Here is a 15,677-nt window from a genome sequence, read left to right on the forward strand (position 1 = left end):
GACAGCAGAACAGACACACTGATGTCAACAAGCCAAGGGAAAGGGCTGAAATCCCTGACTCAGTGCTTCCATTGTGTGTGTGTTTCCTTATCTTCAATGGGGGACAAGGTGTACATAAATCACTAGTGTCAGATTCTCGCTAACCTGAATACATGTCTCTGAAATCCCAATACCTAGATACCGCAGGTTAGACTGCGCTCGTGATCTATGACATAAGGTCCATAAATACAGCTCAATGGTAACAACCATGAGGTCATGAATCAATGGGATCTAGGTCTATATACTATGGAAAGGGAAAATGTTACTAAACAAACTGGTCCCATCCCTTTTCTCTGGTTGGCCTCAACAGTGGTGAGACATTGAGCAGTAGACAACGGGACCACAATACCTATACCTGCTTCCTAAATAGCTTTGTCCCATAAAGGCAGCCATTGACTGGTAACTTTAGCAGTAGTGCTAGAGAGCAGATTATCCACGGGAAGGGGAGGGTTGAGGGCTTCATAATATATCATCTTCTACTCTTCCTGCTCATGCTCCGGGATGTGTCCTCTTGGGACCTGTGGTGTGTGTGTGGACACTGTGAACTGGACAGTCAGTGAGTGAGGCCAGGGCATTGACTGGGAGGTCGAGAGAGAAGGGTTTGGTGTATTACGTAATGTTGTTACTCCTCTTCGCTCCCTGTGGAGCATAAGGCCGAAGCAAGGTCCTTTGCGGCTTTCTCAGCTTCACCCCAAGACAGTTTTGTTTGTATAGCCTACAGTAGACTATTTGCTGTGGCTTTATGGAACTCAATGGCAATGCAGGCGACTGTACGCAGGCACTTTACTGGAGTGCAAAGCCGAGCTTCTCTACTGTGAACACAGAACATCTGCCAGGGGGCCAACCTTAATTACAATCAACCTTGATTAGCCTGCACTCTTGTTAAAGTCCCAGCGTGAGCAGCACTTTTGTCCTTTTAATTAGAACCTCCTTAGTCCTGAAATACAGTAGAGAGCAGGTCCAGTTTGAAGAAGCTAGCTACAAGCCTTGGTAGAAAAGGTTCTCCACCGATTGCACGGTTTCAAAGGGCTTTTTCTGATGTGTGTGTAGTAGTATTTTCCTCTCCCACGGCTGTGTCCCTTGTGTAGTCTTAGTCCTTTTAAATCCTGTGGCTCCTGGCATCTTAAGGCTGTATTAGATTTGGCCCGGCGTGGCAAACAGGCTGCTCAATGTTGTGGCCACACAAAGGACCTCTCTCAGAGCCATCGCTGCCTGGATCGTGGACCGTCAAGAATCTCCGCTCCCCTGCTGCCATGACGAATCTGCTCTGAGCCGAGTGTGAAGGATTCACTCTACACACACAGACCACATAGGTTATGTTTAGGCTACAGTTTACACATACTCCTTACACACAACACACGGCTGCCAAAACCAGTTTACCAGGAAACTGGTTTTGGCAGCCATGTGTTTTGTGTAAGGAGTGTGTGTTTGGCCAGTGGTGATTCTGAAGGCCTCAGGTCCTGGTTTTGCTTTATTGGATTGTTAATACCCTTAAGGTCAAGCCAAGGTTATGAGGACAAGTGCTTTCCAAGATAAGTGTTGAAGTTGTTCTAGGCGCATACTTTCCTAATGGGATCTTAATGAGGATCTATAACAGTGTGGTAGCTAGCTAGCTAATGCCTAACCAGTAGTCTACCACTTAGTTTAGCGTCACCTAGCTTCATTTAGCTTAGCTTAACCGCCAGTGAAGGAGTGAAAGCTCCATTACTCAGTAATCTGATTGACGGACTGCTTCTTTTGTCTTCTTCTGATTCAATCAAGGCTCAGACTACATATCTCATCCTGTATGATGAAGTGGAATGGAGGCTGCTGTCCAAAGGGAGGCTTTTGTTAAAATGTCAACTTACAGTGCCTTCAGAAAGTATTCATACCCCCTATTCCAAAAAAATTTGTGTTACAGCCTGAATTCAAAATGGATTAAATTTATTGTTTTTATCCAATATCTCATTAAAATAAGTATTCACACCCCTGAGTCAATACTTTGTAGAAGCACCTTTGGCAGCGATTACAGCTGTGAGTCTTTCTGGGTAAGTCTCTAAGAGCTTTCCACACCTGGATTGTGCAACATTTGCCCAATATTATTTAAAAAATTCTTCAAGCTCTGTCAAATTGGTTGTTGATCATTGCTAGACAACCATTTTCAGGTAGATCTAAGTCAAAATTGTAACTCAGCCTCTCAGGAACATTCACTGTCTTCTTGGTAAGCAACTCCAGTGTAGATTTGGCCTTGTGTTTAAGGTTATTATCCTGATGAAAGGGGAATTCATCTCCCAGTGTCTGGTGAAAAGCAAACTGATCCAGGTTTTCCTATAGGATTTTGCCTGTGCTTAGCTCCATTCTGTTTCTTTTTTATCCTGAAAAACCTCCCCAGTCCTTAATGATTACAAGTATACCCATAACATGATGCAGCCACCACTATGCTTGAAAATATGGAGAGAGGTACTCAGTAGTGTGTTGTATTGGATTTGTCCCAAACATAACACTTTGTATTCAGGACAAAAAGTGAATTATAGTGCCTTGTTGCAAACAGGATGTATGTTTTGGAATAATCGTATTATGTACAGGTGTCCTTCTTTTTACTTTGTCAATTAGTATTGTGGATTATTTACAATGTTGTTAATCCATCCTCCGTTTTCTCCTATCACAGCCATTAAACTATGTAACTGTTTTAAAGTCACCATTGGCCTCATGGTGAAATCCCTGAGCGGTTTCCTTCCTCTCTGGCAACTGAGTTAGGAAGGATGACTGTATCTTTGTAGTGACTGCATGTATTGATATTTGAAACACTTCCCAAAGTGTAATTAATAACTTCACCATGCTCAAAGGGATATTAGTGTCTGCTTTATTTTTTCATACCTATCTACCAATAGGTTTCTTTAAAAAAAAGAATGTTAAACACTTAGTGCACACAGGGTGAGCATGCAACTTATTATGTGACTTGTTAAGCACATTTTTACTCCTGAACGTATTTATGCTTGCCATAACAAACATTTCAGTTTTAATTAATTTGTAAGAATTTTGAAAACCCCTTTTCTACTTTTTCCACTTTGTCAGTGACCAAAATATGTCAATTTAAGACATTTTAAGTTCAGGCTGTAAAACAACAAAATGTGGAAAAAGTCAAGGGGTGTGAATACTTTCTGAAGGCACTGTACCTGTAGTCTAATGGCGTTTTCTCACAGTTTTGAGCTATACTTTGAATCAGGGTTTGATTATTTGTTACATTGTATTTTTGGGGGGGGTTCCGGTTGATTTCACATTGCCAATGCAGTGGTGTAAAGTACTTAAGTAAAAATACTAAAAGTACTACTTAAGTAGTTTTTGGGGGTATCTGTACATTACTTTACTATTTATATATTTTTTTTACTTGCACTTTTACTTCACTACATTCCTAAAGAAAATAATGTACTTTTTACTCTATACATTTCCCTTGACTCCCAAAAGTACCCATTACGTTTCGAATGCTTAGTAGGACAGGAAAATTGTCCAATTCACACACTTATCAAGAGAACATCCCTGGTCATCCCTACTGCCTCTGATCTGGCGTACTCACTAAACACATGCTTAGTTTGTAAATTATGTCTGAGTGTTGGAGTGTGCCCCTGCTGTCTGATTTGCTTAATATAAGGAATTTGATACTTTTACTTTTGATACTTAGTATATTTAAAACCAAATACTTTAAGACTTTTACTCAAGTAATATTTTATTGGGTAACTTTCACTTCTATTAAGGTATCTTTACTTTTACTCAAGTATAACAATTGGGTACTTTTTCCACCACTGGCCAAATACCAAATGGAAAAAAATTCCTCAACAAACCACGTGTCCATGCAAGTCAGTTGTTTATTGGACAAAAATGCTCATCTATTATTATCAATCCATGTATGATTTATCATGAAGCTTCACTTGTGTGTCCCAATCTTCATATTACATTCGCTTTGGTCTTCCAACAACATGCAGAAGGAAACAGCGCAATAGCCGCTCTAACTGCAACGTGACTAGGCTATATGCAGTGGCCTATAGCCCCAGTCTCTCCTAATCTAAATCGGGTCGCTCATAAATGCGCTGCTATACTCACAGAATGTTTCAGCGATATTAAGTTATGATGATGCGTGCTGCATTTCATCAAATGTTTGCACTCAAACAACCAATAATACTGTGCGACTGGTTCTTTTCGTGTGTTTGGTCTGGACTGCATTCTCACCTGCAGTGAACTGCACCATGGTACGAATTGAATCGGACCGAGACCACCCTTTTTGAGCGAGCCACGGTGCGTTTTTTAGTGTGCTCCCGAGTATGGATAGTGTTCACACCAGTCCAAATGAACCAAACTAAGAGGGTAAACACACCAATTCGGTGTGAAAGCCCCCTAAATTGTTCAACATTTCTAGGCTAAGTCAGATTTCCATGCACATGGACGTCTCATTCAGTTTGTGCAGATGTCCATTACAAAGTCTGTTTTAAATGGCTACTGGATTTTCCTAGCATTAGCATGTTGGCTAAATGTTTGGCGGGTTGCACATAGCAACATTCCTAATGATTTGGATTCAGTTATGTTCGATTTTACCATTAGAGATGTGGGGTTTGTGTGTGAGCTGCGAAAGAGAAGTGGTTGTACCAAGGTTTCCAGCAGACACAGGAAGTTGCTTAAAGTGATGCGTTATTCTGAAATCTGAGGCCGGGAAAGGAAAGGAAAGCAAAACCCCAAAGTATGTACAGAGTGGAGGAGGGATGGCTTTAAAAGGCATAGATGACTGAAGAAGTGGTCACTTCAGTTATGCCTAGTTCATTTCTCACAGGGTTTTCTGCTGTGTCAGTGAGGTTGAGGGCTGGACTGTGCACTCTGCTGCATCTTGTGCTTTCTCTCATATAAACTCCCGTTACTGCAGGGTGTCAGTGAGGTTGAGGGCTGGACTGTGCACTCTGCTGCATCTTGTGCTTTCTCTCATATAAACTCCCGTTACTGGAGGGTGTCAGTGAGGTTGAGGGCTGGACTGTGCACTCTGCTGCATCTTGTGCTTGCTCTCATATAAACTCCCGTTACTGGAGGGTAAAACCTTCGTCTCTGTTACACCCTGGTAACATAATCTACCATAACCACCCCCTGCCTTCCTCCTCTGTCCCAGGCAACAGTGAGGAATTGTAAAGAAGGGAAGAGACATGGATTCAGTCAATGGAAAGGCTCTTTCAGTTTGTGTGTGTGCGCGTGTATACAGTGGAGAGAACAAGTATTTGATGCACTACCGATTTTGCAGGTTTTCCTACTTACAAAGCGTGTAGAGACGGAATCTAAAACAAAAATCCAGAAAATCACATTGTATGATTTTTAAGTAATTAATTTGCATTTTATTGCATGACATAAGTATTTGATCACCTACCAACCAGTAAGAATTCCGTCTCTCACAGACCTGTTAGTTTTTCTTTAAGAAGCCCTCCTGTTCTCCACTCATTACCTGTATTAACGGCACCTGTTTGAACTCGTTACCTGTATAAAAGACACCTGTCCACACACTCAATCAAACAGACTCCAACCTCTCCACAATGGCCAAGACCAGAGAGCTGTGTATGGACATCAGGGATACAATTGTAGACCTGCACAAGGCTGGGATGGGCTACAGGACAATAGGCAAGCAGCTTGGTGAGAAGTTCAAGATGACGGTCAATCACCCTCGGTCTGGGGCTCCATGCAAGTTCTCACCTCGTGGGGCATCAATGATCATGAGGAAGGTGAGGGATCAGCCCAGAACTACATGGCAGGACCTGGTCGATGACCTGAAGAGAGCTGGGACCACAGTCTCATAGAAAACCATTAGTAACACACTACGCCATCATGGATTAAAATCCTGCAATGCACGCAAGGTCCCCCTGCTCAAGCCAGCGCATGTCCAGGCCCGTCTGAAGTTTGCCAATGACCATCTGGATGATCCAGAGGAGGAATGGGAGAAGGTCATGTGGTCTGATGAGACAAAAATAGAGCTTTTTGGTCTAAACTCCACTCGCCGTGTTTGGAGAAAGAAGAAGGATGAGTACAACCCCAAGAACACCATCCCAACCGTGAAGCATGGAGGTGGAAACATCATTCTTTGGGCATGCTTTTCTGCAAACGGTACAGGACGACTGCACCGTATTGAGGGGAGGATGGATGGGGCCATGTATCGCGAGATCTTGGCCAACAACCTCCTTCCCTCAGTAAGAGCATTGAAGATGGGTCGTGGCTGGGTCTTCCAGCATGACAACGACCCGAAACACACAGCCTGGGCAACTAAGGAGTGGCTCCGTAAGAAGCATCTCAAGGTCCTGGAGTGGCCTAGCCAGTCTCCAGACCTGAACCCAATAGAAAATCTTTGGAGGGAGCTGAAAGTCCGTATTGCCCAGCGACAGCCCCGAAACCTGAAGGATCTGGAGAAGGTCTGTATGGAGGAGTGGGCCAAAATCCCTGCTGCAGTGTGTGCAAACCTGGTCAAGACCTACAGGAAACGTATGATCTCTGAAATTGCAAACAAAGGTTTCTGTACCAAATATTAAGTTCTGCTTTTCTGATGTATCAAATACTTATGTCATGCAATAAAATGCAAATTAATTACTTAAAAATCATACAATGTGATTTTCTGGATTTTTGTTTTAGATTCCGTCTCTCACAGTTGAAGTATACCTATGATAAAAATTACAGACCTCTACATGCTTTGTAAGTAGGAAAACCTGCAAAATTGGCAGTGTATCAAATACTTGTTCTCCCCACTGTATGTGCTTGTGTGTACATCATGCACCAAAGCCTGGCTGACTGTAGACAATAGATTTTCCAGCTGTAGTCAATACCCCAGTGCCTAAGTGCTTATCACTGCCTTGCTTTCCATTAGGCCTCGGCGCAACTCTAGAAGCTGTGTACAGCACAACAGCACACTAGTGTGTTTGTTTTTATATACCCAGTGTACTTTACCCTCCGTGGCGGCCAGTCCCGTCAGGTGAGAGTGATTCCTGTCTAAAGTCTCACTCGGGTTAATATGCATACTGCATACTTTACTCTAGTTGTCTATTAATGGAAATAAAGCTTGGCCTTGGAATTCATCTCTTGTTCAGGATATCTTCTGGGCTTAGCTGTGGTACGGCTTTCGAGAAAATCTAGATATTCAAACCAAACAGCAAAGGTGGGGAAGATCAAGCCTTCACCCCCATCTCCAGTAATAATGAATAGTTTATCCATCTAACCTATTGTTTTAGTCTGAGTTTTATCACTGCCAATTAAATGTTCCACTGCTTCCAATAACACTCGTATGAACTTTCATAGCAGTGCCTTTATAATGATATAAAGCTATCTCTGAGGTCATGGTGGGGGAGACTGAATGATGACTGTTGTTGTGAGGAGCAGCATATCATGCCCTGCCCTGTACATGACATAACCTCTGACCCATGTAAATAGGCTATGGCTATGTAGAGTTTCCTGACCATGTGACCTGCCCAGGAAAACAACTGAGCCCCTATTTAAAGCCTTTAACCTGGGCCCAGAGTAGAAAAACAACCCTGGCCCTGGCTACTACAGGACCGGTACCTGTCTTGGGCTGTTCTAAACTTGGGCTGGGTGAGTGGCTGTCTCTGCCTGGAGAGGATGAATAATGAACCAGTCGTGTACTTAGAGCTGAGAGCGAGGGAGGGTGGAGTTGGCTCAGGCTAGGATGAAAGGAAAACCATGTGCTTGCATGATGATAGAGGAGGAGAGGGAGCTCAGTTCTGCTACTGGGATTTATTCCACCCAAACCTTGACTCCGATTACTCTCAATCTACCTCTGGATGTCTATACTGATATCTGGGCACACTCAGATGTGGCCTTTCTACCTGTTTTATCCACTTTCTGTTTCTCTTTACCTAGTGAAGATGTGTGTGTGTGTGTGTGTGTGTGTGCACAGGGCACACGTCAGAATGTTTTGTGTTGGGGACAACGGTGATTAGGAGGTGCTGAAAGTGCTCCTTTCAGCTCATACACACTCTCCGTGCAGCTGTTGAAGAGAGGCAACTCTGTGTGAAGTCAAGGTCTACAAGCGTGACAGTCTTCTCATGAGAATATGCCTATGCCTAAATGTGTGTAGGTAGAAGATTGTAAGACGACAAAAAAGCCAAATAATAAGTAGTTGAAAATGTAGGGTCTACGTGATCGTAGTCATTTTGAGACGCAGAGCAAGGAAGGTTGCATGACTGTCGTCATAAGGCCGGTTCACCCTTCCTGTGTTGGGTCAATGTTCTTATTCTCATCTGTCAGTCAGTCAGCTTCCACCGAATCTGTTGCCTCACTCATTCAGCACATTTTAAAAGCATCAGCGTGACCCCAGCATGGTTAGCAGTATGTTGGAAGGTAGCCAGAAAAGTCCAGTCCATTCACTTTGTCCAATTAAACAACCCAGGAAATAAGTCCTTTGGCGGTTAGCTTAGCAACATCTGAGCCTCACGTCTGACTTCAGCCTGGTTTAGTGTTATAGTTCAGTTCAGATGAAAAGTTGTGGACAGGTTTTTGTTGCTATAGTATCTTGGCTCGAATATTTCATTTCAGAGCTCTCTCTTATCCTGTCAGTTTCAGTTTCGGTGCCCAAGTAGCATTTAGGTTAGTGTGTGTGTGTAGTCTGCCCCCAGCCTCTACACATCTACATGTTTGTATCTACAGTATCTGCCCAGGGACTACAGATGAAAACTAGCTAGCTCGTTAAATGTGGCACATTTACAGCAATGTTAATTAATGTACATTGCCCCTGTCAAATAAATAAATCCATCCTTTTTGATTTGAGGTCTTGTCTGCATCACAAATGGCACCCTATTCCCTTTGTAGTGCACTACTTTTGACCATTTGGGATGGATATTTGTTGGGATGTGATGCTACTCCTCAGTATCGCACTTAATTTCATTTTCAGCATTTGGCTGCTGGTGGTGAAGTGAGTTAAGGTTTAGCGGCCTTAGCCCTAGTGTGTTTCTCTGTGTGAGTGGCGACGTTCCCAGCTAGCCTAGTCTCCCCCTCTTTGTCTGAGCGTGGCAGTCTGATGTAGAGGAGAGGGATCAGGGGTGCAGCTTAGCGGAAACTCTTCAGCCGGTCTGAGGTAGCTAGGGTGGGGGGTAAATGGCTGGAACATCAGACCCCCCCCCCCCCCCCCCCTCCCGGACACACGCAAACTTGCGCACACACACACACACCAGGGCTGCACGATTTGGACATATCTAATAGCCATTTTGTGATTTTCATTCACGTTGGTGAAAACTTGATAGTTCTATGAGACATGGTTAAAACAAGTGTCAAAGTAGAAAACGGCCCATCTAAAATGAGATCACAAGCTGTTCTATATGAACATTATTTTAGATGTTATATAAAAACTTCAAAACAACCAAGCACACACAATTTCTTTAGGAAGTATCCTTTCAATGGTTTGGCAATGAAAAAGCCAGGAAGAAGTTGTTCCATTCAGAACAAGGCATGTCATTGCACAAACACATGCTGATGTACTTACTCTACACACCATCACGGGTACTAGGGTATGCAAACATTTGTGAGCTCAGTGCATTTAGCCAAATATTATTATAATTAACTAGGTTTCCCCTTTCATCTGTGATTTAGCTAGCTAGCGATTGGCATTAGCGGCTAATGAATTTTGTAAGCACAGACAGCATGCTAACTAGCGTTTTGCATAGAATAAGATACACAAACGAATAGTAGAGCATAGAAAATGTGGATTTTGACAGTATGCTGACTGCATGCGAGTGCCATTTGCGGTGTGGTCAAGCCTCGAAGAACAGCCTCCTTGAGTGGTTGGGAGCGGGGCTGCAGGAGGTGTGTGGCGTGTGTCTGGGAGCCGGGTACAGGAGAGAGAACTCACCAGCAAAAAATCACAATTATAAACTGGGTGGTTTGAGCCCTGAATGCTGATTGGCTGAAAGCCGTGGTATAGCAGACCGTATACCTCTTGTATGACAGTTATTTTTACTGCTCTAATTACATTGGTAAACAGTTTTATAATAGCAATAAGGCACCTCCGGAGTTTGTGGTATATTGTCAATGTAAATATTGATAAATAATGAATATACTGTACATGCGCCAATTTAATTCCACACAATTATGCTAATTAACCTATAGACCGATAAGCATGATCAGTCAAATGTATTTACATCGACTGGTATTTCCATCAATGAAAAGGCTAAAAAGTCTAACGGCTAATGGAAACCCTGGGTAGTAGGTGCCAGTCGCACCGGTTTGTGTGTCAAACAAGTTTCCCGTGTGTATCAAGAATGGGCCATCGCCCAAAGGACATCCAGCTAACTTGACACAATTGTGGGAAGAATTAGAGTCAACATGGGCCAGCATCCCTGTGGAACGCTTTCAACACCTTGTAAACTCCATGCCCTGACGAATTGAGGCTGTTCTGAGGGCAAAAGGGGGTGCAACTCAATATTAGGTATTCCTAATGTTTTTTACTCTGTTTTTTAAACACAGTCCGCTTCACTGTGGCTGCCCTTTTCGACTCCCTCTGAATGTGGCAGGCAGTCACATTTCTCATAGATCTTGAGCACACTTCCCTTGACTTATATATTAACTCAACCGCCCTCTCCCTCAGTGTCAGCTACTACTTGGTTTATGTATGTATGTACAGTGAGGGAAAAAAGTATTTGATCCCCTGCTGATTTTGTACGTTTGTCCACTGACAAAGAAATGATCAGTCTATAATTTTAATGGTAGGTTTATTTGAACAGTGAGAGATAGAATAACAACAAAAAAATCCAGAAAAACGCATGTCAAAAATGTTATAAATTGATTTGCATTTTAATGAGGGGAAATAAGTATTTGACCCCTCTGCAAAACATGACTTAGTACTTGGTGGCAAAACCCTTGTTGGCAATCACAGAGGTCAGACGTTTCTTGTAGTTGGCCACCAGGTTTGCACACATCTCAGGAGGGATTTTGTCCCACTCCTCTTTGCAGATATTCTCCAAGTCATTAAGGTTTCGAGTCTGACGTTTGGCAACTCAAACCTTCAGCTCCCTCCACAGATTTTCTATGGGATTAAGGTCTGGAGACTGGCTAGGCCACTCCAGGACCTTAATGTGCTTCTTCTTGAGCCACTCCTTTGTTGCCTTGGCCGTGTGTTTTGGGTCATGGTCATGCTGGAATACCCATCCACGACCCATTTTTAATGCCCTGGCTGAGGGAAGGAGGTTCTCACCCAAGATTTGACGGTACATGGCCCCGTCCATCGTCCCTTTGATGCGGTGAAGTTGTCCTGTCCCCTTAGCAGAAAAACACCCCCAAAGCATAATGTTTCCACCTCCATGTTTGACGGTGGGGATGGTGTTCTTGGGGTCATAGGCAGCATTCCTCCTCCTCCAAACACGGCGAGTTGAGTTGATGCCAAAGAGCTCGATTTTGGTCTCATCTGACCACAACACTTTCACCCAGTGAATCATTCAGATGTTCATTGGCAAACTTCAGACGGGCATGTATATGTGCTTTCTTGAGCAGGGGGACCTTGCGGGCGCTGCAGAATTTCAGTCCTTCACGGCGTAGTGTGTTACCAATTGTTTTCTTGGTGACTATGGTCCCAGCTGCCTTGAGATCATTGACAAGATCCTCCCGTGTAGTTCTGGGCTGATTCCTCACCGTTCTCATGATCATTGCAACTCCACGAGGTGAGATCTTGCATGGAGCCCCAGGCCGAGGGAGATTGACAGTTCCTTTGTGTTTCTTCCATTTGCAAATAATCGCACCAACTATTGTCACCTTCTCACCAAGCTGCTTGGCGATGGTCTTGTAGCCCATTCCAGCCTTGTGTAGGTCTACAATCTTGTCCCTGACATCATTGGAGAGCTCTTTGGTCTTGGCCACGGTGGAGAGTTTGGAATCTGATTGATTGATTGATTGCTTCTGTGGACAGGTGTCTTTTATACAGGTAACAAGCTGAGATTAGGAGCACTCCCTTTAAGAGTGTGCTCCTAATCTCAGCTCGTTACCTGTATAAAAGACACCTGGGAGCCAGAAATCTTTCTGATTGAGAGGGGGTCAAATACTTATTTCCCTCATTAAAATGCAAATCAATTTATAACATTTTTGACATGCGTTTTTCTGGATTTTTGTTGTTGTTATTCTGTCTTTTCCTGTTCAAATAAACCTACCATTAAAATTATAGACTGATCATTTCTTTGTCAGTGGGCAAACGTACAAAATCTGCAGGGGATCAAATACTTTTTTCCCTCACTGTATGGTTATTCAGTTCCAGTGACAAAACACTAGCAGTTTTTCAGAGCGCCACTCATCCGGTACAGAATAAACGTCCGCCTCCGAAATGGCACCCTATTCCCTTTATAGTGCACTAGAGAATAGGGTGCCATTTGGGATACACACAAGTTCCCTGTTCCATTGGTCTCACTCTGTCCAGTGTCAAACTCCCCATTTACATTTTACATTTTAGTCATTTAGCAGACACTCTTATCCAGAGCGACTTACAGGAGCAATTAGAGTTAAGTGCCTTGCTTAAGGGCACATCGACAGACTTTTCACCTAGTCGGCTAGGGGATTAGAACCAGCGACCTTTCGGTTACTGGCACAACGCCCTTACCCAATAAGCTACCTGCCACCCCCTAGCCATCCCCAGACATAATAAGGTCTTTATTTCTGCCATGGTTATTTCCAGCTCAGGAGGTATTTCGTGGAGCATTGACTGATGGGGGAACAAGGTTAGCATCAATTCATCAATGCTAATGGAATTCTCAAGCCAAGCCAATGCTAAGCTAACATCTGTCACTTCAGAAGTACCATCTCTTAGGCTACAGCAAGGGCAATCATGTCCACCACCTACCTCACTGCAGTGCTCCACAGTCCACTCCACACTGATTGTCTGCATCCCAAATGGTACCGTATTACCTAGGGCTGGCACAATTACCGTATTTTATGGATGAACACCGTCATGAAAATAAAAGAACTGTCCTAACTGTAAAAAAGATATATTGTTTTGTGTGTGTGGTACGAACAGCTGACTGAAGACAGGACGGCTGGGCAATCGTGTGGTTGAGTCCGTTTCCGCAGTAACATGGACTCTTTACAACATAACTTTGGTTGCCTTGCATTCATTTGGCAGAACAATAACCATCATCCAAAAGTCCATGACTGTTACAGCCCTGCTATTACCTATATACAGTTCTACGTTTGACCAGGGCCCATAGGTCTCTGCCTCTAGTCAAACGCAATGCACTGTACAGGGAATAGGGTGCCATTTTGAGATGCAGACATTGTTTTGGCTGTTAAGCTACCTCCTGTGTCTTGTAGATCCTTGTATAACAGATGTTGTGTAAGTAGATATCTGACATACTGAGCTCTCCTCCTCTCTGTTCCAGGTACAAACGAGTCTTCTCCGTGGGCACTCATGGCATTACCACGTACAACCCCACCACGCTCGAAGTCACAAACCAGGTCAGTGGACTCACCTTTAATCCTGTCATGTTTTCTCAAAGTCTGAGTCATGTGAAATCCATGTGATAAGTACCATTATGTGATGACTGTCAACATATTTTTTTCTGTTTAGTCCTAAATATCCCAGTGGTTATGGTTTTGTTCAGCATATCTCCTGTCACCAACTTGGTGAATATCTATGACCTGTCATTTTCACTGTTATGGAATGTGACTTGTTGACATGCGACATGTTGGTCTCTCTGTCTCTGTCTCACTCTCTGTGGTGCCCTGTAGTGGCCATACGGGGACATCTGTGGCATCACCCCGGTGGGCAAGGGCCAGGGCACCGAGTTCAACCTCACATTCCGCAAGGGCAGTGGCAAAAAGTCAGAAACGCTCAAGTTCTCAACAGAGCACCGGACCGAGCTGCTCACAGAGGCACTGGTGAGAGAACACACCATTGGTTCTGGAAGAATATACTTTATAAATACCTGAGTAGCTTAGTTCAACTGCCTTACCGCATCAGAACCCAAATATAAGTTTTTTTAGTCTAATGTTTGTAAACCTTTTAAGCAAACATTGTATAACTTCAAAAACATGGCTAAAGCTAGCATTTTGATCTCATGGGTGGTCAGTCCATAGCTCCATCTATACATTTGAGAGGGGTTACATTTCTTAAGCCCCACCCCTCAGCTGTTTACCCCAGAAAGTGGTGAGATGACTGCTTAGTAGTTCTTTGAATCCCAGGTTGCCCCTTTAATCAATATGTTGTAATGGGGAACTACACTCACCTCCTACCACCAGCACCCATGTGTAGCATCAGCCATTATTTTTTAATGAGAATGCTCACAACACATTAGCAACAGTGGCCGACTGTTGGTCGCTTTAGAAACACCATCACATACAATAAAAGTAAGGCTGTCAAATGATTAATTGCATTAATGGCATTACTTAATTTTTGAATTTCCTCAAATTTGGCCCTAAAGAAAATATTTGTCTATTTCTAAAAGCAGTGCATTGAGTTACAGGCATACTATGCTTTGATTGTAAGGGACGGAAACACAATTATCTACATTAGAATGTTGTAATCGCATGTTCACCATAAACAACACAAAAGTCCCTCTAACATACAAGCTATTAATGTTCCCTCTTAGGTGTTTAGGTAGGCCTACTCCCTCTTATCAATGTTCTTGAAGGTTAACACCTGCACACAGCACACACAGCTTTAAGTACTGTTAAAGCTTCAGGAATTCTAAATGAGTGTGACTATAGGAAAAAATAACTGGCTCTATGGATACAAAGAACAAAGAGCTTTTAAACTTGTCCAACAATGTTATGAACACACTGTAACCGTCTGTACTCTTCAGATAACTACACACACAATCATACACAACCCACTATTGCATATGCAGCCTACCTTTTGAAGCATCTCTTTGAGTAGGCTATCCCTTTTCAGTTCTTCCTGTGCCATCCAAATTTGGGCATAGCCTAGTCAGTGGTCAATTTATCAGGTTGCTTGGTAACATGGTAACAATGTTTGTTATCAAACCAACAAATAGCTGCTTGCGTGTAGTTTAAAACAGCCTGCGACATGCGCAAGAATCTGCGGCAGAAAGAAAAAAAACATAGCTCTGGTAATATTGGGCATAACTTTTACATGATTTTGTCTAGAGGCTTCAATCAGGTGCAAGCATTGACTGTAGCTGTGTTCCGTTTTGTGTTCTGCGCTTAAAAGGGTCCGTGAGGAAATTAGTGTGCTTAACTAGAGTCCATGCCTCCGCCAAAATCTAATTAGCATGATAAAACATCTGTTTAAGCTAGGGATCTGTTTTTTTGCATGGGCTAGGTCTCAATCCGCCGTTGTCGGCCTTCCGCATCTGCAGTGGAAGGTGGCAGAGCTACAGCGGTGTTTGTCAGACCAGGAGACATCCCAAAAATCGGTCTTCTCAAGAAAACGTCTGTAGCGTTCGAATGGTTTTGACCCCTCTATGGAAAGATGACACACTCACGAAAACAATGGAGTTCTCCGTTTTGCTCTATGACCCCCACAAGCGTCACGGGACTCATCTGAAGTCGGTGCTGCCGATCTGCCTACCTCTGTCTGTAGAGTCCGAAAGTTTGGCCTACACACTAACATGACCCCTCTGTGAAAAGGTGAAACTCACTAACACGTCCGTTGTTTTGCTCTGGGATGCCCACAAGCATCACAAGAATAGTCTGAAGGTAGCCCG

General features: G+C 43.4%; 1 protein-coding gene across 2 annotated transcripts in view; it reads left to right on the plus strand.

Moving 5' to 3' along the window:
- LOC311145646 (dnaJ homolog subfamily C member 13-like) overlaps window positions 1–15,677 on the plus strand; it is a 60,557-nt gene that overhangs the window by 5,519 nt on the left and 39,361 nt on the right. For both annotated transcript variants that reach the window (XM_084181913.1, XM_084181914.1), the window contains exons 3-4: window positions 13,392–13,467; window positions 13,741–13,890. In XM_084181913.1, the coding sequence (XP_084038039.1) occupies window positions 13,392–13,467; window positions 13,741–13,890 (226 nt within the window). The remainder of the gene's footprint in view (window positions 1–13,391; window positions 13,468–13,740; window positions 13,891–15,677) is intronic.

This window comes from Coregonus lavaretus, assembly GCF_964263955.1.
Source record: "Coregonus lavaretus genome assembly, chromosome: 2".
Taxonomy (NCBI): domain Eukaryota; kingdom Metazoa; phylum Chordata; class Actinopteri; order Salmoniformes; family Salmonidae; genus Coregonus; species Coregonus lavaretus.